Genomic DNA, 24,515 nt, shown 5'->3' on the forward strand with positions numbered 1-24,515 from the left:
AGGCTCCTTCCCAGTTCCGCGCGGACTCCGAGTCCTGACCGCGGCGGGGGCCAGCGGCCCCTCCCCTCCGAGGACAGAAGATGAGCTTCCTCTTGTGAGTGTGGCCGGGGCTCCAGGGCTGAGTGAGGGCCGAGGGCCGGAAGGGGCGATGGGGCGCCTGAGGCGAGGGCGGTCCCCAGGGCCGGGGTTGGGGTGCCAGGTGCTTGCTCTGCTAGCTCTCGGAGTCTTGGAGGAGTCTAGGATGTGGGCAGAAGCCGACGGAGATGAAGGTCGAGGCAAAGGAAGCGGAGCGAGAAGATTGGGGTGTAGAAAGGCCCCGAGGCCGGCAGCGCCTCGAAACTTTTCCGCCCGACTGCGCCTGAGGGCAGAGAGACGATCCGGGGCTCCCAGTTTCTCTCAAGTCCCCAGCCTTTTAGCAACGATGCATGCTGACTAAGCTTTTTATTCCACCCTACGCCAGCTTTATTATCGTCAGGATTAAATTACCCCCGTGGAAAAATGCCGCCCCAGGAAAATGTGGGAGTGTCTCTAAAGTTAAGCTGCGGCCTTTACAGACAGTTCTGATTCAGCCCACTTTGTGAATTTGTGTAATTAACTAACGTCTTTTTAACTCGGTAGAATCCTGTTTTAGAGATAGCTGTTGGACCCAAATGAGCCTTCAAGTGGGAAAAGTTTGTAAATTCTCTGATGATTCTTAAGCACATTAACGTTTGGGAAGCATTGCTGTCGCACCTTTTTTCCCTCTAGTGGCCCTCTCTACCTAGTGTACTACTTAAATATGTATTGTATGAGCGAATCCATTTTTAGTTATGGGCATCACTCACATACTTGACATCTAAAATAGTGTATTATAACCAGAGTTCACCCCGTTTCTTAATGTGAGAAATTTGGATTCTTTTCTAGTATTTTGCTATTGTAAAATAGGATTACAGGAACTATCTTTGACTAACAGTCGCTTTTCCCCTCCTTTGAATTATTTTTTTAAGCGAATAGCCTTCAAAGTGTGATTACCATATCAAAAAATCTGTTTGATTTATATTTTAATTGAAAGTGTCCTTATTACCAGAACAATCCCCCCCATAACCAGTCTTTTTCTTATGTTAATGTTTAGTTAGTGGTTTGTTTGTGGATACACAGTTCTTGTTTGTTTTTTGGACCTAAATATGGCTCTGTTTATTTCTTTTAAATTTTGTTGATAGACAATTGAGTTTCCACTTTTTAGCTATTATGAATAATTATGCTATAAACTTGGGTATAGATTTTTGTTTTGGATGTATGTGTTAATTCTCTTGGAAATTTCCCCACACCCTCCCTGGCACTTGTTAATTGAATTTTTGATTATAGTACATCCTAAGTGGATGTGAAATGGTATCTCATTGTGATTTTAATTTGTTTTTCCTTAATGATTAATGATGTTGAGCACCTTTTTGTGTGCTTATTGGCAATTTGTGTATATCCTTTGAAGTAATATCTACTCAAACATTTTGACCATTTTTTAAATTGGCTTGTCTTTGGTTTTAAGTTGTAAAAATTCTTTATCCTGGATATAAGTCCCTTAGTCACATTTACGTTTTGCAAAATTTTCTCCGATTTTTTAGATTGTTTTCACTGTCTTGGTGCCATTTGAAGCACAGACATCTTCACTTACATGAAGATCATACAGAACCTTGAGACAATTTTCTTGCTAGTTTTCCATATTTAGCTTCCTGTCATTCACAGCTTATTTTTATTGTAAAGGGCCATTCCCTCTAATGTAATACTTCCCTATTAAATTTAGCTCTTTATTATGTTAAACACAAACTTCCCATGTTTGATTTTTATTGTTTTCATAACTCCTTTTTACTTAACAGTCAGTCTTATTTAAAATTCAGATTACTCAAGTAAAGTGAAAGTCCTCAGTCTTATTTCCTTTCCCTTCCTGGAAATAATCACCAGTATCAGTTTGATGGGTGACATTTTCTATGCATTTGCAAAATAGACTCCTGCTGTACATTTCATATTGTAATATGTGTGACCATGTATTGAAATCTGTCTATGTGAATTCATGTAGCTCCATCTTGTTCTTCTTAATTGCCATATGGTATTTGATGATATAGATGTGTCATACTCATTTCTCTACTGGTAAGTTTTAGGATTGTTTCCAGGTTTTTCACTATTAAAAACAATCTTGGAAAACACATCCTTATCCATATCAAGGAGAGATACCTAGAAGTAGAAGGGACTGATTGAGGAGCATTTCATATGTGTTCATTTGTCATTGGTTTTTTTTTTTCTGAATTATATATTCATCTCTTTAGCCCATTTTTCTAAAGCCTTTTTTTAACCTATTATAAAAGCCCTTTATTATTTAGTTCATACTTTGTAATATGTGTTACAAGTACTTTTTTGTTTCTGAATTATGGAAGTTTTAATTGTTATAGTTAGAAACCTGTCCATTTTTTTCTGAGCTTTGTGTTATATTAGGAAGACCTTATGAATGGTGTGAGATAGGAATAAAAGCTTACTTTTCCCCTCCAAAACCAGTTGTTTATTTTCCCTGCCATAAATTCCAAATGTTTGTGATTCTTCTGTAGTTTGCTTTGATGGCACCACAAGTATTTTGATACAGAAAACTGGATTTTTAAGCTGTAAGAGCCTTAGAACTACCACTCTGGCAGCACTGTTTTCTGTAGATGAAAACAGGCCAAAAGGAGGTTAGGTTTCTTAAGTCATCACAGTTAGTGGCAGATCAAGAACTAGAATCCAGGTTTTTTCTTCTTTTGGTTAGGGTGCCCTTTCTATTATACCAGACTGCTTCGTGCAGCTTAGTAAAATTGCCCTCTATGTGAAATTGTGCTGCTATTCCTGTTTCTGTGTAGGGGAAACTTTTTAAAAATTCTAAATCTTTACTTTATTGTGTGTCCCCCACCCCCACATCGTCACACTTTTCAGGAAATGTTTTTTAATTTCAAAACAATTTATATGCCTAAGATTGTCATTCTATGTCCGGTTCTAAAAATTGATATACTCTTATTTTTAACCTAACAGTAGTAGCCGCTCTTCTAAAACGTTCAAACCAAAGAAGAATATCCCTGAAGGATCTCATCAGTATGAACTCTTAAAACATGCAGAAGCAACTCTAGGAAGTGGGAATTTGAGACAAGCTGTTATGTTGCCAGAGGGAGAGGACCTCAATGAATGGATTGCTGTTAACAGTAAGTTTTTTAAGAACTTTGAACATAACTAGTTGATAAGATTTTGCTAAAATGTTTTTGTTAATGAATTTTATTTTATGCATATGAGTGTAAGTCAGTCACTTGTGTCTGACACTTTGTGACCCCATGGACTCTAGAGTTCATGGAATTAATTCTCCAGGCCAGAATACTGGCATGGGTGACCATTCCCTTCTCCAGGGGATCTTTCCAACCCAGGGCTTAAACCCAGGTCTCCCGCATTGCAGACAGATTCTTTACCATCTGAGCCACCAAGGAAGCCCTTTTGAGGGTAAGTGTCATAATAAGACAGATTATCTGTGAAGAAACATGTAAGTGCAAATGCATCCAAAGTGTTTTTTCTCTTCAGGGTGTAGTTGTGTGGTTGAGTAGAGAGACCTGAGGAGAAATGGAGAGTGCTTTGGGGTAATCTCTGAGAATGGTCTGAATTGCTGAGTAAGGTCAAATGAGAAATTGATAAAATACAAAGATCCTACCTGTGATGGACATGACTTTGTAGGGATCCATCTTCACAGTTGTGCCCCCACTCCCAGCTCCTTTCATTTGGCTGTGTATACAGAAAAGTCAAGCATAGTTGCTTTGGTCAGTCACTTGATAATTGTGACTTTGGAGTAGTCAGAAGGAAATTGAGAGACTGGGAGAAAGCAGAGTGATCCATGAGCTGAAAGTCACTCTGAATTCAGGAAAGTAAGGGCATGACATGGGAGGATATGCTGAGACTGGAGCATCATTTTGGAGTCCATCATTTTTGAGATGAGATCAGTTCTAGATGATAGGGTTTAAGTCTATTAGGAATTTTTGTTGTTCCAGGAATCTTTAAAACTTTTTAATGGAAATTTTCAAACATACAAAAGTAGAGAACACTAGTAGAGTGAATTCCCAGGTGTCTGTTATCCAGCTTCAGCAATTGTCAATTCATGGCCAGTTGTGCTGTTTCTGTACACTACCTTGATTATTTTGAAGGAAATCCCAGCCGTATTTCTGTGATAATGAAAATGTGTATCTTCACTATGGCCATTTAGCACTAGAAATGCGGCTATTGGGACTGAAAGTGAATTTTACATTTAACTTCATTTTAATGTAAATTGTCCCGTGTGTCTAGTGGCTGCCATGTTAGTACAGATTTGGAGCTTTGGTCAAATTCAGGTTTGATTTTGTTTAAGACTACTTCTCAGGTGGTGGTACATACTTCCAACAGTGTAGATGCTTCTGTGTTGATAATCATTGCCTTGGTCAGTGTGGTCTAATAGGAATATACTGTAAGTTATAAATGTAATTTAAAAATTTCCAGTAGCCACATTAAGAAAAATTTTATTTTCCTCAACTCATTAAAAAATGTTATTCATATTACTAAGAGGGAAAAAAAAACAAGGTGCAAAACTATATAGTGTGTTTTCTTTTGTGTTAGATGGGATAAGGAAACTTACAGGGCAAGAGACAGAAAAAATTAGCAGTTACCTGTGTGTAGGGGGGACGTTGGAATGGTTGGGATTTGATCTTTTTTAAAAAATTATTTATTTATTTATTTATTTGGGTGTGTGTTTATTTAGTTGTGGCATGCAGGATGTTTCCTTGTTGCTCATGCAAGCTTCTCTCTAGTTTTGGCGCATGGGCTCTAGAACTCATGGGCTCAGTAGTTGCCCAATGGCATGAGGGATCTTACTTCCCTGATCAGGGATTGAACCTGCATCCCTGTATTGAAAGGTGAATTCTTAACCCCTGAACCACCAGGGAAGTCCCTAGATTTTTTTCTCTATATATTTTTATCTCTCTTTTGTTAATGTGAACCATGTTAAGTATTATCTATTCAGAAAAGACCCCTTTTTTGTAATCTTATTCAAGTTATCCTATTCTTTTTTAGATTTTTCTAATTAAAGTATGGTTGATTCACAATGTTGTGTTAATTACTGCTTACAGCACAGTGGTTGTTATATATACATACATTCAGTTATGTATACATTTTTATGTTTTTCAGTATTGTTTATCATAGGATATTAATTCTCCCTACTATACAGTATGACCTTGTTGTTTATCTGTTCTATATATAAGAAGCTTACAAATGCTAATCCCACTCCTACCCCATCCTTCCTCCACCCCCTCCCCCTCAGCAGCCACCAGTTCTCTCTCTGTGGTTGGTTTCATAAATAGATTCATTTGTGTCATATCTTAGTTTCCATATATGTGATATCATACAGTGTTTGTCTTTCTCTGAGTTACTTCACTCAGTATGATAATCTCTAGGTCCATCCATGTTGCTACAAATGGGATTATTTCATTCCTTTTTGTGGCGGGGGTGGGGGGGGGAGGGCAGCATGCAGGATCTTAGTTCCCCAACCAGGGATTGAACCCATGCCCCCGCTGCATTGGGAGCACCTAGCCTTAACCACTGGACCACCAGGGAAGTGCCGTATTTTGTTCGTTTTTATAGCTGAGTAGTATCCCACTGTATATGTGCACCACATCTTTATGCATTCGTTTGTCTTTGGACTTTTTGGTTGTTTCCATGTCTTGGCTGTTGTGAAGAGTGCTACTATGAATAGGAGTACATGTATCTTTTTGAATTACAGCTTTGTCTGGATATATGCCCAGGAGTGGAATTGCTAGATAATATGGTAATTCTATTTTTAGTTTTCTGAGGAAAATCCGTAATTTTTCACAGTGGCTGTACCAACCTGCATCCCCATCATTGTAGGAGTGTTCTCTTTACTCCACATCCTTTCCAGCATTTGTTATTTGTTGACTCTTTAATGATGGCCATTCTGACTGGTGTGAGGTGGTACCTCATTGTAGTTTTGATTTGTGTTTCTTTAATAATCAGTGACGAACGTCTTGTTTGTTGTTGTTGTTTCTCATCTTTATTTATTTATTTGTTTTTGGCTGCACTGGGTCTTTATTACTGTGTGTGGGCTTTCTCCACTGTGTGTGGAGAATGGGGGCTACTTTGTAGTTGCAGCCCCAGCTTCTTACTGAGCGGCTTCTCTTATTGCATAGCACTGGCTCTGTGGCGCACAAGCTTCAGTAGTTGTGGCACATAGGCTTATAGTTCAGGCATGTGGGGTCTTCCCAGACCAGGGATAGAACCAGTGTCCCCTGCATTGCAAGGCAGATTCATAACCACTGTACCAGCAGGGAAGCCCCAATGTTGAACATCTTTTCATGTGCCTGTTGGCTATCTGTGTATCACCTTTCATTCTGAAGAAATCTGTTGGCCTTCTTCAGCCTTAGATTTTTCTTTGAGACTTACTGCTCTAATCAGCTAGTCTCAACCTTTTGGTTCCAAGATCCTTTTATTCTCTTAAAAATTATTGAGAACCCAAAGAGTTTTTAATTATATGAGTTGTGTTTACTGATCCTGTGTTAGAAATTAAAACTGAGCAATTTTAAATATTTATTTTAAAATTCATCTAAAAATAGCAATGATAAACCCATTACATGTTAACATAAATGTATTTTTATAGAAATAGCTATTTTCCAAAATAAGTGTTAGTGAGAAGTATGGCACTGGTTGCAAATCTTATTTAATGTCTTATGGCTGGAGTTCTCATACTTGCTTCTGCATTCGGTCTGTTGTGATGTCACACCATGGAGCCTCTGGACGACTCCTACATGCCTCCTAGGAGAGGGAGAATTCAGAGCAATTAAAATGTTTCTGACCTCATAGTTTCCCCTATAAAACAGGGAATCTTTGGACCATATTTTGAGAACAGACCAATAAACCAGCACACCATCTAGGTGCATTCTTTGTTTTGAAAGAGTATTGCATGTATTACTTAGAAAACATGACTAATTTAAGAGGAAAGTTTATGAGTGAGGGGGTTTTGTATAAAATTCCTTTTGACATGGTGGAGCTTTTTTATTCATTTGTTTTTTAAGAAACTTGGAAAAGCCCTGGTTAAGTTTAGGTAGTCTTTTAGACAGGGAACTGAGACATTTTAACAAATCTTTCCAAGACTTATGTGGTTCTCTCTGTGCAAAGCAGTGTGTTTCAGTCAGTTAAGCCTGAGTTTCTTACTCCCTTCCTCTTCCGTTTTCTTCCAGTTCTAGCTGAAGCTCTTTAAGGAAGTGCTCCTTGACTGTCTCAGCTTCCCAAGATGTTACCTTTTCTCTGAATTCTTCTAGCGCTTCTTGTTGGCCTTTGGATGCGCTCTTCTTGTATGTTGTATTATCCCTCTCTTGATTTTGTCCTTTTTGTTAGCTAGAGACTCTAGGACAAGGGACTTTATCTCATGTATTTTTTTTTTTTTAATCTCATGTATTTTTTATGTCCTCAATATGCACTGGGTCTCAATTTTTTATGATAAGTTAGATTTTTTTAATGCCTGATAGAACTGAAACACCTCCCTCACAGTATATTCCACAGTACCTTTCTTCTCTTTCCTAACACAAATGGTTTCCTAACAAATGGTATTGTCTGGTCAAGACTGATAAGAAGGTATGGATTTTCCTTTGCTTGGATATCATCAAATTGTATATTCTAATGTAATAATTACCTTTAAGTTAGAATTTTTGCTTGTTTTTTGTTTTAAAATTTATTTATTTTTAAATGAAACAAAGATGAGCATTTTTAATGATAAAAGATACAATTCACAAAGAAGATAGACATCGTTAACCATTAGACACCTAACAACAAAGATACATAAAACAAAAATCAGAAGATATATAAGGGAAAAGAAAAAATATATGTAATCATAGTGAAACATATTAACATTTCTCTGAGAATATTTTATCAAGTGCAGAAAAAATAAGAATAAGAGCATCTTGAATAATGTTATTAATAATTTAAATATAGTAAATTTTATTTATATTAATTTGAACATTTCATACAAAGATAGGCACCATAAAGGACAAAAATGGCAAGGACATAACAAGCAGAAATGGTGGCAAGAATACACAGAAGAACTGTATAAAAAAGCTCTTAATGACCCAGTTAACCACAATGATGTGGTCACTCACCTAGACCTGTTCATCCTGGAGTGTGAAGTCAAGCGGGTCTTAGGAAGCATTATTATGAACAAAGCTAGTGGAAGTGTTGGAATTTCAGCTGAGCTATTTCAGATCCTAGAAGATGATGCTGTTAAAGTGCTGTGCTCAATATGCCAGCAAATTTGGAAAACTCAGCTGTGGCCACAAGACTGAAAAGGTCAGTTTTCATTCCAATCCCCAAAAAAAACAATGCCAAAGAATGTTCAAATTACCGTACAGTTGAACTCATTTCATATGCCAGCAAAATCCTTCAAGCTAGGCTTCAGCAGTACATGAACTGAACTTCCAGAGGTACAAGCTGGGTTTAGAAAAGGCAGAGGAACAAGAGATCAAATTGTCAACATACCCTGGATCATAGAAAAAGCAAGGGAATTCCAAGCAAACATCTATTTTGGCTTCATTGACTATACTAAAGCATTTGACTGTGTGGGTCACAACAAAATGGAATATTCTTAAAGAGATGGGAATACCAGACCACCTTACTTGCCTCCTGCAAAACGTGTATGCAGAACAAGAAGCACCAGTAAGAGCCAGACATGGAACAGTGGACTGAAATCAAAATTGCTGGGAGAAATATCAACGACCTCTGATATGCAGATGATAACCACATTAATGGTAGAAAGTGAAGAGGAACTGAAGAGCCTGTTGAAGGTCAAAGAGGAGAGTGGAAAAGTTGGCTTAAAACTCAACATTCAAAAAACTTTAAGATCACGGCATCCGATCCTATCACTTCATGGCGAATAGATGGGGAAAATGTGGGAACAGTGTCAGATTTCATTTTCTTCGACTCCAGAATCACTGCAGATAGTGACTGCAGCCATGTAATTAAAAGATGTTTTGCTCCTTGAAAGAATAGCTATGTCAATACTAGACAGTGTTTTAAAAAGCAGAGACATCACTTTGCCAACAAAGGTCCATACAGTCAAAGCTATAGTTTTCCAGTAGTCGTTTGTGGATGTGAGAATTGGACCATAAAGAAGGCTGATTGCCAAAGAATTGATGCTTTTGAACTGTGGTGCTTGAGAAGACTCTAGTGAGTCCCTTGCGTCAAGGAGATCAAGTCAGTCAATCCTAAAGAAAGTCTACCTTGAATATATTTTTTGAAGGACAGATGCTGAAGCTGAAGGTCCAATACTTTGGTCACCTGATGCAAAGAGCTGACTCATTGGAAAAGACCCTGATGCTGGGGAAAAATGGAGAGCAGGAGAAAGGGGCAACAGAGGATGAAATGGGTGGATGGTACCACTGACTCAACGGATATGAGTTTGAGCAAACTCAGGGAGTTAGTGATGGACAGAGAAGCCTAGTGTGCTGCAGTTCATGGAGTCAGAGTCAGACATGACTTAGCGACTGAACAATAACAATCTTATATTCTAAACAAATGTATTTAAAATTTTGTATCTCATACCTTGTTACTAGATGTTCATAGGACATTTAGAAAAACTGGCAAAAAGATAAATGTTACTAAATTTCAAAAAGTAGAATTTTGTTTGTGATTATATATATACACATATAAATTTTGAAATTATTTTCCATTATGGATTATTACAAGATATTGACTGTATCTTGTAACAGTCAATAATTCCTCTACTATACAGTAAACCTTTGTTGCTTGTTGCAGGTCTTTTTTTTTAATTAGAAATCTACATTCTATTCATGCTGAATCAAACAAGTAGAACCAAACTAAACCAAGTCAAACAGACTAAATTTTTTTAGTTAGGCAAAAATTCAGAAGTTTTCTAAAATTTATATATTAAACACATTATATATATGAATACAAGAGTTTTCTACTATGTTTGGTAAAGGCTAAAAAAAAAGAACAGATGGAGAAATTAGAAAACATTAACTAAATGAAGTGGGAGCACTGAATATGAAATAGAAAAAGTGAAACTAGATAAAAGTAAAATTTCCTCATTTGATCCATTTGTTTTTAAACATGGTTGCTCATTGGAAACATATCTGGAACTCTTTCGCAAAAAAAACCTATACCTAGGTATTTGTATTTTTCAAAAAATTTCAAGATAATTCTGATAATATGTCTGGATCTTAAGAAGTGGTTACAGGTTTTTCTAGTAAATGGTAATTTTGGTAATATAGAATTCTGTTATTTCTCTTTTGACCATTCATGATACAGTAGTATTAAATGAGAGATAGTTACATAATCACAATAGTGGAAGATATGTATCAGTTTTCACAATCAATAGCCAGACAAAAAAGGTAATTGCAATTGTAAGCCATAATGGGGACATGATTAACCTAAGAACATAATTACATATAATTTGAGGGGTCAAGCAGAGTGATGTGGTAAATGGAAGTGCATACATGCACATGTTTTCATCCACCCAGCCAGTCTTTTTGTTGGTGCATTTAATCCATTTACATTTAAGATAATTATTGATTGTGTATGATCTTGTTACCATTTTCTTAATTATTTTGGGTTTATTTTCTGTTGGTCTTTTCCTTCTCTTGTTTCCTGCCTAGAAATGTTCCTTTAGCATTTGTTGTAAAGCTGGTTTGGTGATGCTGCAGATAACTTTTGCTTATCTGGAAAGCTTTTGATTTCTGCATGAAATCTGAAGGAGAGTCTTGCTGGGTAGACAATTCTTGGTTGTAGGTTCTTCTTTTTCATAACTTTAAATATATCTTGCCATTCTCCTCTTGCTCATAGAGTGTCTGTTGAGAAATCAACTTGATAGTCTGATGGTAGTTCCCTTGTATGTTATTTGTCATTTTTCCCTTGTTGCTTTTAATGTTTTATCTCTGTCTTTAGTTTTCATCAGTTTGATTACTATGTGTCTTGGTGTGTTCCTCTTTGGGTTTATCCTGCCTGGGACTGTGTTTTCCTGGACTTGGTTGACTACTTCCTTTCCCACATTAGGGAAGTTTTCAGCTATTGTCTCTTCAGATATTTTCTCAGTTTCTTTCTCTCTTCTCCTCCTGGGACCCCTATAATCCAAATGTTGGTGTGTTGAATGATGTCCCAGAGGTCTCTTAGGCTGTCTTCATTTTTTTTCTATATTCTGTTCTGCAGCAGTGATTTCCACCATTCTGTCCTCCAGATCATTTGTCCGTTCTTCTGCCTCAGTTATTCTGCTATTGATTCCTTCTAATGTATTATTCATCTCTGTTCTTTAGTTCTTCTAGGTCTTTGGTAAACATTTCTTGCGTCTTCTCAATCTTTTCTCCATTCTTTTTCTGAGATCCTGAATCATCTTCACTATCACTCTGAATTCTTTTTCTGGAAGGTATCCTGTCTTCATTTAGTTTTCTGAGGTTTTATCTTGTCCGTTCATCTAGGATATAATTTTCTGCTTTTTCATGCTGATTGGTGCTGCTAGGTCACTTCAGTCGTGTCCAACTCTGTGCAACCCCATAGAGGGCAGCCCAACAGGTTCCCCCATCCCTGGGATTCTCCAGGCAAGAACACTGGAGTGGGTTGCCATTTCCTTCTCCAGTGCATGAAAGTGAAAAGTGAAAGTTCCTGTAATATGGTTTTTGTTTTTGTTGCTAGGAGACTGTGATTCTTCTTGCTTCTTCTCTCTGCCCTCTGATGGAAGAGGCTAAGAGGCTTGTGTAAGCTTCCTGATGGAAAGGACTGGTGGTGGGGAAAAGTGGGTCTTGCCCTGGTGGGCAGGGCCTTGTTCAGTAAAGCTTTAGTCCAATTATCTGCTGATGGGAAGGGTTGTGCTCCCTCCTTGGAAGGTTTTTGGCTTGAGGTGACCCAGCCCTGGGTTTTATAGGCTCTATGGTAGGGTTTATTGTGAACTCCTAGAGGGTTTACGCCAAGGGGGACCTTCCAGTGTCACTGACACTGTAGTGAGCCCCTGCTGACCTCTGCCTCCTCAAGAGACCCTCCAACATTAGCAGGTAGTTTTGGTTCAGTCTCCTGTGGGGGTCACTGCTCCTTTCCTCTGAATCTGGTGCACACAAGGTTTTGTTTGTGCCCGCTAAGACTGGAGTCTCTGTTTCCCCCAGTCCTGTGGAAGTCTTGTAATCAAATCCTATTTTCCTCCAAGGTCAGATTCCCTGGGGATTCCCAGCCCTTGTCAGATCCTCAGGTTGGGAAGCCTGATGTGGGATTCAGAATCTTCACAACAGTGGGAGAACTTCTTTGGTATTCTCCAACTTGTGGGTCACCCACCCAGTGGCTATGGCATTTGATTTTATCATGATTGCACCTCTTCTACTGTCTCGCTGCAGCTTCTTTGTCTTTGGACATGGGGTGTCTTTTGGTAGGTTCCAGCATCCTCCTGTCTATGGTTGTTCCATAACTAGTTGCAATTTTGGTGCTCTTGCAGGAGGAGATCTAAGATCTACTCCGCCATCTTGAACTGGAAGCTCAGTTGCCATTAAGTTATTAATATCTCTAATTAATTTTCCTGCTTACAGGCTGCTTAAAAGCTTAGTATATTAAAAATAGCTCTCCCTCTCTTTCCCTCTTTCTCCCTCTTTCTCCCTCTTCGCTCTCTCTTCTCTCTCTCTCCCTCTTCTCTCTCTCTCCTCTCTCTCTCCCCCGCGCGATGGGGCGATCTTCTCTTCGCATCTTTGGATCGACGTGCCCTCATGCCTCGAAGATGGGTTTTCCTGCTATTATCTAAATAAATAGAGCTGTAACACTGAAAAAAAAAAAAAGCTTAGTATATTAAAAATAAGTGTATATTAAAGTTTACTTAAGGGAGTTTCCTGGTGATTTCAATGGCTAAAACTCTGAGCTCCCAGTGCAGGGGGCTCAGGTTTGCTCCCTGGTCAGGGAACTAGATCCCACATGCTGCAACTAAAGATTCCACTTGCTGCAACTAAGACCTGGCACAGCCACATAAATAAATAATTTTTTTAAAGTTTACTTTAGGTGTGACAATTTAAAAGAGAGAATTTATAGTGCCCCTGGACTGTTGACTCTCCTGAGGATTATTTTGTTTACATGGACATTTTAACACAATTCTGCTATTAATTTTCCAGCTGTGGATTTCTTCAACCAGATCAACATGTTATATGGAACTATCACAGAATTCTGCACTGAAGCAAGCTGTCCAGTCATGTCTGCAGGTCCAAGGTACTTAAACTGGCTATTATATAGGTATTTGAATTACTAAATAAAGCTAATCACCAACTGATATAAATTAAATAGTAAAGACTTGTTGTTTTTCTTGCTTGTTCGCTTGTGAAAACAAAAGCTTACCTTTAACTTTTTAGTTATTACTTTGGTATGTGTTTCCCAGTGTTTTGATTTTTTATAATTGCATTGTAGTAAGTATGAACATTCAGTAGGATTGAAAGTTAAGAAATTTAGGTTTATCTTGCTTTTTCAAAAGTTATTTTTTCAATTTTGTTAAATTTATGGTTTTGTTTCTGTTTTTTTAATTAATTTCTTAGAATTTTTAGTTGACCCTTTAATATTTGATTTTTTTCCTTGTGTTTATTTGGTATTAATTACTTCCAAATTGAGCTGCTTTAGTTACCTGGCTTAAGGATGCTAGATTAAAATTTTTTGACTGTAATAATTTCTAGAAATATTGACAAAGAGGTAGAACCCTTTATCACCCACAAGGTTAAGATGTTATAGACTTAATGTTTTAGTGTCCTTCCAATCTTTTTTCCTATAACAGTTAATTGCTTTTATGTGATGATAGATGGTATAAAAAATAGTCCTTTCTGAATTTGCTATCGTTTTTATGTAATAGTAAAAAAGGTCCCCAGTGAATTTGAGTTCTGTTTTTTTTTTTTACATTATTTTAGGAGAGATGTTTTTTATTTTGTGAAGTGTTGTTTTAGTCCTCAAATTTCCTATCTTTGGCTTAAATGATTCATAAAGTGAAGTTTTATTATTAATCATTCTAGCTTAGCAAAGGTGAAGTAGAAAAAGATGCATGCATAAGAATATTCTTTAGAACCCTCTCAAAAAACAGGGTTTTATAATCTTGGCTCTGTTGATAATTACTTAATGGCCAACAAGCTCAGAACATGGAGGATCCATCAGCACCTTACCCACCCCTCAGCACCTTCTGTCTAACTGACAGGAACTCAGTTCTTGCCTTTCTCAGGGCTGTGTTGTAAAACAAATTCTGGCATAGCCAGCTGCCATACTATCTTTTTCTTTTCCATTTATTACCATCATATTTCAGAATATGGTATAAGTTGAGTCAGCCCTCCATATCCATGGTCCCTCTGCATCTATGGATTCAACCAACCGTGGATCGTAGTATTTACTGTTGAAAAATATCTGTGTATAAGTGGACCTGTGTGGTTCAAACCCTTGTTGTTTAAGGGTCAACTGTCTTTCTGCAGGGAACTCCCAAGTAATCTTCAGTAGAACTTTTTTTAATTTACTAAAATTATATGTGTGTATTTGTGCGTGAACACACTTAACAACGTAGACAAACTGTGAACCTACTGTGATTATAAGTTGAAACATGTTTTTTAAAACTTTATTACTAAAACTTTTTTCTCTTCAGATATGAATATCATTGGGCAGATGGTACTAATATTAAAAAGCCAATCAAATGTTCTGCACCAAAATACATTGATTATTTGATGACTTGGGTTCAGGATCAACTTGATGATGAAACTCTTTTTCCTTCTAAAATTGGTGAGTTCATGTTGTAGAACTAATATTCTTTTTAAATGATAGATGTGTTATGTTCTTGTTAATGGTCTATTAGTGTAACAAAATCTAATAGGCTGCCAGATTTCTCTACAAAAAGGTTATAGATGTATACTCCTTCCAGCCATGTTTGTGTCTGCCTGTGTTTCTTCGTCAGTACTAGTTGCCTCTCAGTTTTTCATCTTTTCTAAAATGGGTAAATAAATTTCTAGTGTAATGTTCATTTTATAAAATATTGAAAAGATTGAGCATTTTTTGATTTATTGATCATTGTGTGTTTTCTGTTTATATCCTTTGTCTATTTCTTTATGTTAAGGATATATTAGATCTTTGTCATGCGTGTTGTATTTTTTCTTCAGGTTGCCTTATTTTGTTTATGAGGATTTTTTGGCTATGTGTATTATTCTTTTTTTGACCTATTAATCTTTGCCTTTATGATGTTTGGATTTTAATACAATGATTAGAAGGGACTTTCCCACCTAAAGATCATAAAAATATTTGTCAGTGCTTTTATTTAGTACTTTTGTGGTTTTGTTTTTAAATCTTTATTCTGTCAGGAATTTTTTCTCAACACTCCTCTTACTTTTTTTCCCAACACTCCTCTTCCTTTTTTTCCCAATTATAAATGCTAGTCAGTTTGTCCAGTACCATTTATCATATACATGTGTCTTTTAGTTCCTAATTTTTGTGTGTGTACAGCAAATTGACATATGTTTTGAAGTCTTTTAATGTTTTTATTCTTAAAGAAATTCCACACTGTTTTAATTACCATGGCCATGTATCTTTGAACATCTTGTAGGGCTAGTCTCTCTTCCTTGCTCTTCTTTTTCAGAATACTCATAGCTATTCTGGAAAGTTTGTTCTTCCAAAGAATTTAAAAACATTTTGTCAAGGTAAAAAAAATACCTGTGAGATTTTTATTAAGATTCCATTCAGTTTGGAAATTATTGTAGGGATTCTTGTTCTCTTGACAATACTGAGTCTTTCTATCCAGGAACAGTCTTTTAATTATTTCTTATTCCCTCTTGGAAAAATTCTGTATTTTACTTTAGTCCTTCAGGTTTCTTAAGTTTATTCATAGGCGCTTAATGTTTTTATTGATAATCTGGTTTCTAACTGGTTATTGTTTAGTATATAGGAAAACTGTTGATATATCTATGAATTTAATAATTGACCATCAGTTTCTGACTATTTCTTTTGGATTGGTTTTCTTGAGTTTTTAAAGTTTATAGTCACATCAGACTAAGATAATACTAATTTCATCTATTGTTTTCTGATAAATATACTACTTGTGTACTCTTAACTAATTGCAGTAACTAGTACTTTCAGAGCAGTGCTGAGTAAAAGCGATGAAGGCAAACATCATTTTCTTGTTTACTTTCATGTGAGTGCTTCTAGTATTTCAGCATTAAGCAGGACTCTTACTTTTGGTTAGAGGTTTGTGAATTTTTAAAAATCAAATTGATTGTAGGGTTTTGTCAGATGCTCTTCTATTTTCTGTTGTTGATCATAAGATTTTCTCTATTTTTTTCAATGTTCTGCTACAAGAGTTTTTTAATTTCTGGATATTTTGATTAAGATTTTGGCATTGATATTCATGGATGTGATTGATCGTTATCATTTTCAGTATAGGGTATCTAATGAACAACATATTGTTAGATTCTATCATGTCTGTTTGGGTTGCTATAACAAAAAGTACCAGAGACTGGAGGGCTTATAAGCAATAGAGATGTGTTTCTTAACTTCTGAAGTCTGGAAGTCCAAGATCAGAGGCCAGCATGGTCAGGTTCTGTCATAGGTCCTATTCCTGGCTTACAGATTGTAAAAAACAGTCTTTTTGTTGTATTCTCATATGGCAGAGAGGGAAATCATCTCTGTTTCTTCCTGTAAGGGCACTGATTCTAGCCAAAGGGGCAGAGGCCTTATGGCCTTATTACCCCCAGAGGCCCCACCTCTTAATACCATTGTCTAGGGTCCTATTCCTGGCTTACAGATTGTAAAAAACAGTCTTTTTGTTGTATTCTCATACGGCAGAGAGGGAAATCATCTCTCTTTCTTCCTGTAAGGGCACTGATTCTAGCCAAAGGGGCAGAGGCCTTATGGCCTTATTACCCCCAAAGGCCCCACCTCTTAACACCATTATCTAGGGTGTTAGAATTTCAATATAATTTTGAAGGAGGCACCCAGCCTGCAGTGTGGGAGGCCTGGGTTTGATCCCTGGGTTGGAAAGAGCCTCTGGATTAGGGCGTGGTTGTCAAATCCAGTATCCTTATCTGGAAACTCCCCATGGACCTAGGTGCCTGGTGGGCTACAGCCCCCGGAGCTACAAAGAGTTGGACACAACTGAGCAACAAAGTGCGTGTGAATGTGCGCGCGCGCGCGCGCGCGCACACACACACACACTCAGAACATAGCAGATTCCTTTTTGAAAATTTATGTCATGTTGTTATATTTGGTCTGTTTGCTGTTGACCAACTTTTCTGTTCTATAAAGCCTTTTGTTTCCTTTCTCATAGATCCTTTACTGTGTATTGGCTGTACTTGAATGTTAAATTCAGCTTGGAAAGTGCTTAGATTAAAATAAATCACTTTATTTATTTATCAGAGTCTCCCTCTTACAGAGGTAAAGAATACTTTTGTCATTACTCTCTTTCTTCAGCTTCCCAATTCTTCAATATTTTATCCTAATGTTCTGGAATTATTTCCCCCTTCATTAGACTATTATCCAGATCTTAACTTATGCCATTATTTATTATTTTAGACAAAACTTGATTGTTACTCATTTTTAAGCTAATATAGCTAGCTTATTAATATTCTTTTTAATATCCAGGTGCGCATTTGCTAATTCTGAGAGAAAAAGGATTTGACTTTAAAAATCCATCTTTTCAATACATGAATATAAGACCAAGTCCAGAAAAACATGTCCATCACCCTCAGAATAATGTGTGAAAAGGCAGGTTGTTACAAAGACTGGGGATGAGGGGTGGAGGAACACGTACACATACATCAGCTTACAAGAGCAAAATTTACTGAATTTCAAACTATTAAGGACTGGTGGAGAAGTCAAGAATACAGAATGCAGGGAAGGAGAAAGTGTTTTAACTTTTGTTTTCTGAAAAATTAGAGAAAAGGACATGTTCAAGAGTAGTATAGTGCTATTAGGCCAGCTATTCTAGGTTATTTTGGAAGCAGTTGCCTTCTTATGTGTTTGTTAACTGTACTCTGTGCCTGTTGTATTGCCTTCTGTACCTGTTTTCTAAGAAACATTGATCTTGTCAACCAAAATTCTCAGGAATGCAGCCAGTCATATCCCCACCTGCACTGCTTGGAGAGTGATGACTAAGATCTCTCCCAGTTCTCCCAGTTCTTTTATGAGGAGATATTTTATTTTCTTTGAAAAATAGGGAGGTGACATTCTTCCCCTTTATAGAAAGTATTATTCCTCTTCTTACACTATAGGAAAATGGAAATAGCACTTTAAAAAATTAAATAAAATTGGGGACTCCTAGCCTAAGAAGGAAGACTAGATTTTCAGAGTACTTCAGAAGATAAAATATTTTTTATTTGTAGACAGTAGATAATAATGACTCAAGGTGTGCCTTTTTCTTTTGCTTGGGAAAATTTCGAGTCCTGGTTGAGTATGTATGTGTGTGTGTAAAAAATCTTTTTAGAGTTATAAATTGCTGAAAGTAAAAATTTTCTATTTATAGTCTTAAGCTGTAAATAGAACTTCCTGAGAGTTCCCTGGCAGTCCAGTGGTTAAAACATGCTTCCAATGCAGGGGGTTCAAGTTCGATCCCTGACTGGGGAGCTAAGATTCCCAACAGGCTGCATGACAGGGCCAAAAAAACAAGAAACAAACTTGTTGCCGTTAATTTTAGGGAGAAATTCTCGAGTATCAAACAAGTAAAATTCAACTTTGATTCAGCGTCATCTTCCATAACTTGTCACTTGTGCCTACTGTTCTAAAGTAGTCAGCAAAATTGTGGTATGAGGATACCTCACATACTTAGGTTTGGGTGGTTTTTTCCCTTGCCTTTTAAAAAAAATATATATGGGTAGAAGCTTATATTTGTGAATTTGTGTATTGGAGATGTTCATGGCATTGTCTAAATTTTTCTGCTATTTATTTTTCTCTTACTGATAAAAGACTGATTGAAACATATATATATTACAGGTGTCCCATTTCCTAAAAACTTTATGTCTGTGGCAAAGACCATTCTAAAGCGTCTGTTCAGGGTTTATGCCCATATTTATCACCAGCACTTTGATTCTGTAATGCAGCTGCAGGAGGAAGCCCACCTCAACACCTCCTTTAAGCACTTTATTTTCTTCGTTCAGGTAAGTTGAATTGCATTGATTTTGGTGTGTCCTTTGACATGGACGTATTTGAATTGGTAATTAATAAAAAGTATAGTATAGTGTCTTATTTATAGATATAGAGGTAAGTATGCACAGTTCTCCTGTTTTATTCCCTTTTTCTTGTTTATTTCTTTGATGTACATAACAGAATAGAAGGCATCACCCCCATTTGGGGCCTTTTGCCTCTGGAGAGACCTGACTCTGGTCTCTGACTGGAATATGACATGAAGCACTAAACACCCAGGAAAGCTTGTCAGCACCCTCGTGTCCCATTGCTACAGCTGAATAAAGGGATGCCATGGGAAAAACATCTAGGGTTGTGTCATTTCATGAGATGTCTGTGCCTGGAGGAGAAACTTTCGGAAGAACTCGTTAGCTAAAATATCTTGAATTAGTTTCTAGAAGTCTACTTCAGGCTGAAACTTACAAAGTTAGCAGCTAGAAATGTCACAAAGAACCACCACCTTCAGAGGTGTGGCCTATTTCCTTATGGGCCCTTAGTTGAAATTAGAACTTTTTAAAGTCAAAATAATTCACTTTGTTTGAAAAAAATGATCAAAGAATAGGGACTTCTTAGCCTGGCTTTAGAAATATATAATTCTTTATGCAAATATAAATATATTTATATTTAAATATAAATATATATTATAAATTTTATATATTTAATAATATATATTTATATTTAAATATAAATTTAAATATAAATATATTTATATATTAAGATGGGAAAACCAGTAGCTTTTATCAGTTCAGTTCAGTTGCTCAGTAGTGTCCGACTCTTTGCGATCCCATGAATTGCAGCATGCCAGGCCTCCCTGTCCATTACCAACTCCTGGAGTTTACTCAAACTCATATCCATCGAGTCGGTCATGCCATCCAGTCCAGCCATCTCATCCTCTGTCGTCCCCTTCTCCTCCTGCCCCAATCCCTCCCAGCATCAGGGTCTTTTCCAATGAGTCAACTCTTCGCATGAGGTGGCCAAAGTATTGGAATTTCAGCTTCAGCATCAGTCCTTCCAATGAACACCCAGGACTGACCTCCTTCAGGATGGACTGACTGGATCTCCTTGCAGTCCAAGGGACTCTCAAGAGTCTTCTCCAACACCACAGTTCAAAAGCATCAATTTTTCGGCGCTCAGCTTTTTTCACAGTCCAACTCTCACATGCATACGTGACCACTGGAAAAACCATAGCCTTGACTAGACGGATCTTTGTTGGCCAAGTAATGTCTCTGCTTTTTAATATGCTATCTAGGATGGTCATAACCTTCCTTCCAAGGAGTAAGTGTCTTTTTAATTTCATGGCTGCAGTCACCATCTGCAGTGATTTTGGAGCCGAATAAAATAGTCTTTTATAGTAGCTTTTATAGTAGATATTATATATCCAATTCTGTGTACCACACAGAGGAGAATGTACTATGCTTTCTTTTTTGTCTTTCTTAGAGATTGTTGCCTGTCATAGATAGTATGTAAATGTAAGTATATGGAAGTAAAAGGTCCACTGCCCATAGGAGGCCACTATCTATTAAGTCCCTTGTATATTAAAATAGGGAGTAAAAATGATCCTATTTTAAAATATTCATAGAGATTATTTCATCATTCTTTTGGATTTCAGAAAGCTAGAGTTGGAAATCCTTTCTCTGAATGATGTAGAGTTTTAATTTTAGATCTATTTTTTAATTTTATTTTTCTTCTTTTTTTAGGAGTTTAATCTGATTGATAGGCGTGAGTTGGCACCTCTTCAGGAATTAATTGAGAAGCTTGGATCAAAAGACAGATAAATTTTTCTTCTGGAACAGTTACCTTCTTGATTCATCTACTGCTAGAGCTATCTCATTGCTTTCTGTTATAGACTAGTGATACAGACTTTAAGAAAACAGGATAAAAAGACACCAATTGCCTGTGTCTACTGATAAAATTGTCCCAAAGGTAGGTTGGCCTAATACCTTCAGAGAGAAATTCAGGACATGGCTGAATTTGAGGCACTGTATGATCACTGCTGTTACTACCACAGAGTCATTTTTGGTTGTAGTATATGAGGACTAGCTGCAGTTTATTAGTTTACTTACTCATTTACTGAAGAAGATGACTGAAGTCTGATTCAGGTAACAGCATGATGGATATAAAAAATTTCTGCCAATAATTTGTTAACAAGCTTCCAGAACAAATTTCCTAATAATGCAATCAGATCAGTTTTATTCTGCTTTTATTTTACAAATAGAAGAGGCATTTTGAAATTTTCTTTAGATTAAAAACATTTGTGTCACTTTGGATAACCTTTTAGTTTGAAGTTTGTATGCTAGTGTTTTTGTAGGTTATATACATGTATTTTTTTTTTTCAAAATCCATGATTGCAGTTTAAATCATCATAAGATATGGTATGGGAGTAACCAGAGTTATTTCTAAAATGACTTTATTATTTAATGTTTATTTGGAATTTTATTCACAGCCTATCTAGATTTTTAGTGTGTATCAAAGAATTTTTTTAAGGCATCTAAGAATTAATTGTCTTGCAGATTTTTATTTTGAAAAACTTCATTCAGATTAATTTTAATATGTAGGTTTTGGCTGAGAAAAGACCTCCAAAAAAATTATAACAAATTTGGGTCTCAAAAACCATTATTATCATTCATGTTTTTGGCTTCAGAGGCCTTGAAATTTGGATAGGAGAAAAGAAGAAAGTACTTAAGAGTACTTGATTATTTTGTTTTGAGTTTTCCTTAAAATAGAAACTACTTATATGTATTTTTATTGTGTCTTGAGACTTAGTTAAGAGTAGTGTAGAAATGCATGAACTTTACCCCAATAAGGTTAAAACACAAGGAAAACCATAATAAAAAGCCTTAAAGGTGCACACATTTTATAGCCCAGCTGAAAGTTTGGTGTGCTACAGTTCTTCAATGTGTGTGTGTCTGTGTCAGGGGCAGGGGGATATGTGTTTAAAGGAGACAAAACTGGGATAAGGAAAAAAAGCTTCATTCTGTTAATAGTCAAGGGGTGGATTGGCGTTTTATTCTGTTTTAATTGTTTTTGTATCAAAACTTGAAATTATTCTGTTGGCGTAAAAAGAATCTCCTTTAGTGAAGAAAAGATCTAATTTTCACTAGATTTTTCAGATATAGGCTGTTCGAAGTGTATTGAGGCACACATATTACTAAAGACTTGCCAGACTGGCAACACTTGAAGTTCATCAACATTTGTTTCAGAGCTATGATTTTTTGCAAAGTACTCACCATGTTCCTTGATACCTTTGGTTAAGGTTAGATTTGAAGGGTTTTTTTGTTATTTATTTTTATTATTCTACTAAATTGTAAAGAAAAAATTACTTAGAAACTCCATTTTTGTAATAACTCAATTTCAATAAATTCTTAAATATATATAGAATTTTATAGGAAACAAAACATTTTATCTGATTTAGGCTGAAACCATACATTGTTGTTTGGGGAAATAGTGGGAAAATCCCTTATTAAAAAAGTCCTCTATGAAACATTCCATAATGCTCATTTTAAGATTATCCAAAAGAACCATCAGGCATTCTGTATGTTTATGTTGATCATTTCCAAACAAGAAGGTTTTTAGAATGTTAGGGTGTTACTGCCTCTTGACTTTGAACATTGTTGGCTTTAATTAAGTCTGCTAGGAATGAAATATTTCTCAAATAAGATTGTATTTTTATCATTTCTAATATTTTAAGTATCATCAAATAAAAGTGTTCTTACTTTCCTTCATTTATTTTCAGTGGTAGAAATCCTCCCTTTCTTCATAACTTAGAGCCCTAAAACTAAGTAACTAAAGTAAAAGTAGTAGGGACAGCTTAATAATGGGACATAAATTTTAAAATTTGTTGGTAATTAAGAATTCAGGTAATTCAAAATGTCCCTTTTTTTAAAAAAGCAATACCAAATAAAGAAAAAGCATTCCCAGTTAATCTGGCTTAACCAACAATGCAACCAAGCATTAGTTTAACATTATTTATTTACATCCAAGGCCAGGGAGTGAACAGGAGAGATGGAGCAGAGAACATGGAGAAGATAGCACCCTCTGGGCTTGGCTGGAAGGCCAGCCTTTGATTAAAGCTGGAAGGAGTCCGTCTTTCTTTGACTCCTCTCAATCTTGATTTATCTCCCTGAGTAACACTCACTCCCCTGACTCCTCCTAATCAGAAGTCCTCTCTCCGTGTCTCATCACTGCTCTCCACGCCCGACTAAAAGCATGGGTTGGATAGTACTTGTGAATTATGCAGTTAATCCTATGGTGCTTTAATTTCCAGGCCTTTAAAAAAAACTTTTGGACAATGATGTGCAGATTTTTGTTTAAATAGTGAAACTTCCTTGTACTACAGTTTTTGTATTGACAACCAAATGGCTCCTTTATTCTTTGCCAAACTGTGAAAAAAGTGGTTTTTAGTAGGCTGCCAGTTAACAAAGTATTTCCTTTCATCTTAAGACCTATAGATCCTTAGCTCATGTAGCTGCCTGCTTGAGGAATGTACATCTGTGTGCATCATGACATTGATAACAGCAAAAGGACAGTTTTTCTAGTAGAGCAGAGGTGAGAGGAGCAGTCCTGGTGGTGATGTTAATTTTTCAGATATTTTTGAGATTTCTTGATTATGCTGTTTGGCCCTCTCTCTGAGCAGTGAGGTCGCATTAGAAGTGGAGAAGCTTCTGAACATTACATCATTACCTCATAAGCATAAACAAACCAGTCCCGAAAGGGTGTGAGTCCTAGAAATTTGTTTCTAAGCAGCTTCAGTCATGCTGCTGGTGTCACCTTTGCCCGATTATAGGAGTCTGTCTGCTTTCTGTAGAATTCTGGCCTGAATACTAGCTGGGACACCAAACTAAGCAGCTTCAACAGGGACATTATTTCCTCCTAATACCAGTTCAGTAACTGGATTTGGATTTTAACTATTGTACAATTCTGGCAAAGAGGGGAAATAGTAGCTCCTCAGTTTTCCTGTGCTTTTGCATTAGATTTTGATATTTCAGACTGTAATGGGCTTTGGGGTGGTAGCAGTAATTTTACTGAAGCAACTGTATTGAAATTCACTTGGGTTTTCTCTCATCAGATTCTGTCTCAAACAAGTATTCTGTAAATCCGAATGGATTACCAGTGTGCTATAGATTTATTATAGGACAACATTCTATGTTTGGTCTACATTGAAAATAACTTGCTTAAGTTAGTCTTGGTTATCTAAAATATTTTTAAATGTTCTTTACATGAAAATTTATTTTGTATTTTTAAACCTTTAGGGGCTTTATCTATTTTTCTAAGTCGGTTAACTGTACTTTTTTAAGAAAGTGTTTTGTACCTACTTTTGTAACTTCATCAGAATAAAATATATTGAAAGAAAGAAA

The 24,515-nt window shown here is 36.4% G+C and overlaps 1 protein-coding gene across 1 annotated transcript; it reads left to right on the top strand.

The window, feature by feature from the left end:
- Nucleotides 1-2: 2 nt before the first annotated feature.
- Nucleotides 3-24,515, top strand: MOB1A (MOB kinase activator 1A). The gene is made up of 6 exons (XM_020895945.2): nt 3-94; nt 3,028-3,194; nt 13,155-13,248; nt 14,648-14,781; nt 18,973-19,136; nt 20,859-24,515. Exons 1-6 carry the CDS (start codon nt 81-83, stop codon nt 20,934-20,936), a joined length of 651 nt encoding a protein of 216 aa, XP_020751604.1. The 5' UTR covers nt 3-80; the 3' UTR covers nt 20,937-24,515.

This window comes from Odocoileus virginianus, chromosome 2 (genome assembly GCF_023699985.2).
Source record: "Odocoileus virginianus isolate 20LAN1187 ecotype Illinois chromosome 2, Ovbor_1.2, whole genome shotgun sequence".
Taxonomy (NCBI): Eukaryota; Metazoa; Chordata; class Mammalia; order Artiodactyla; family Cervidae; genus Odocoileus; species Odocoileus virginianus.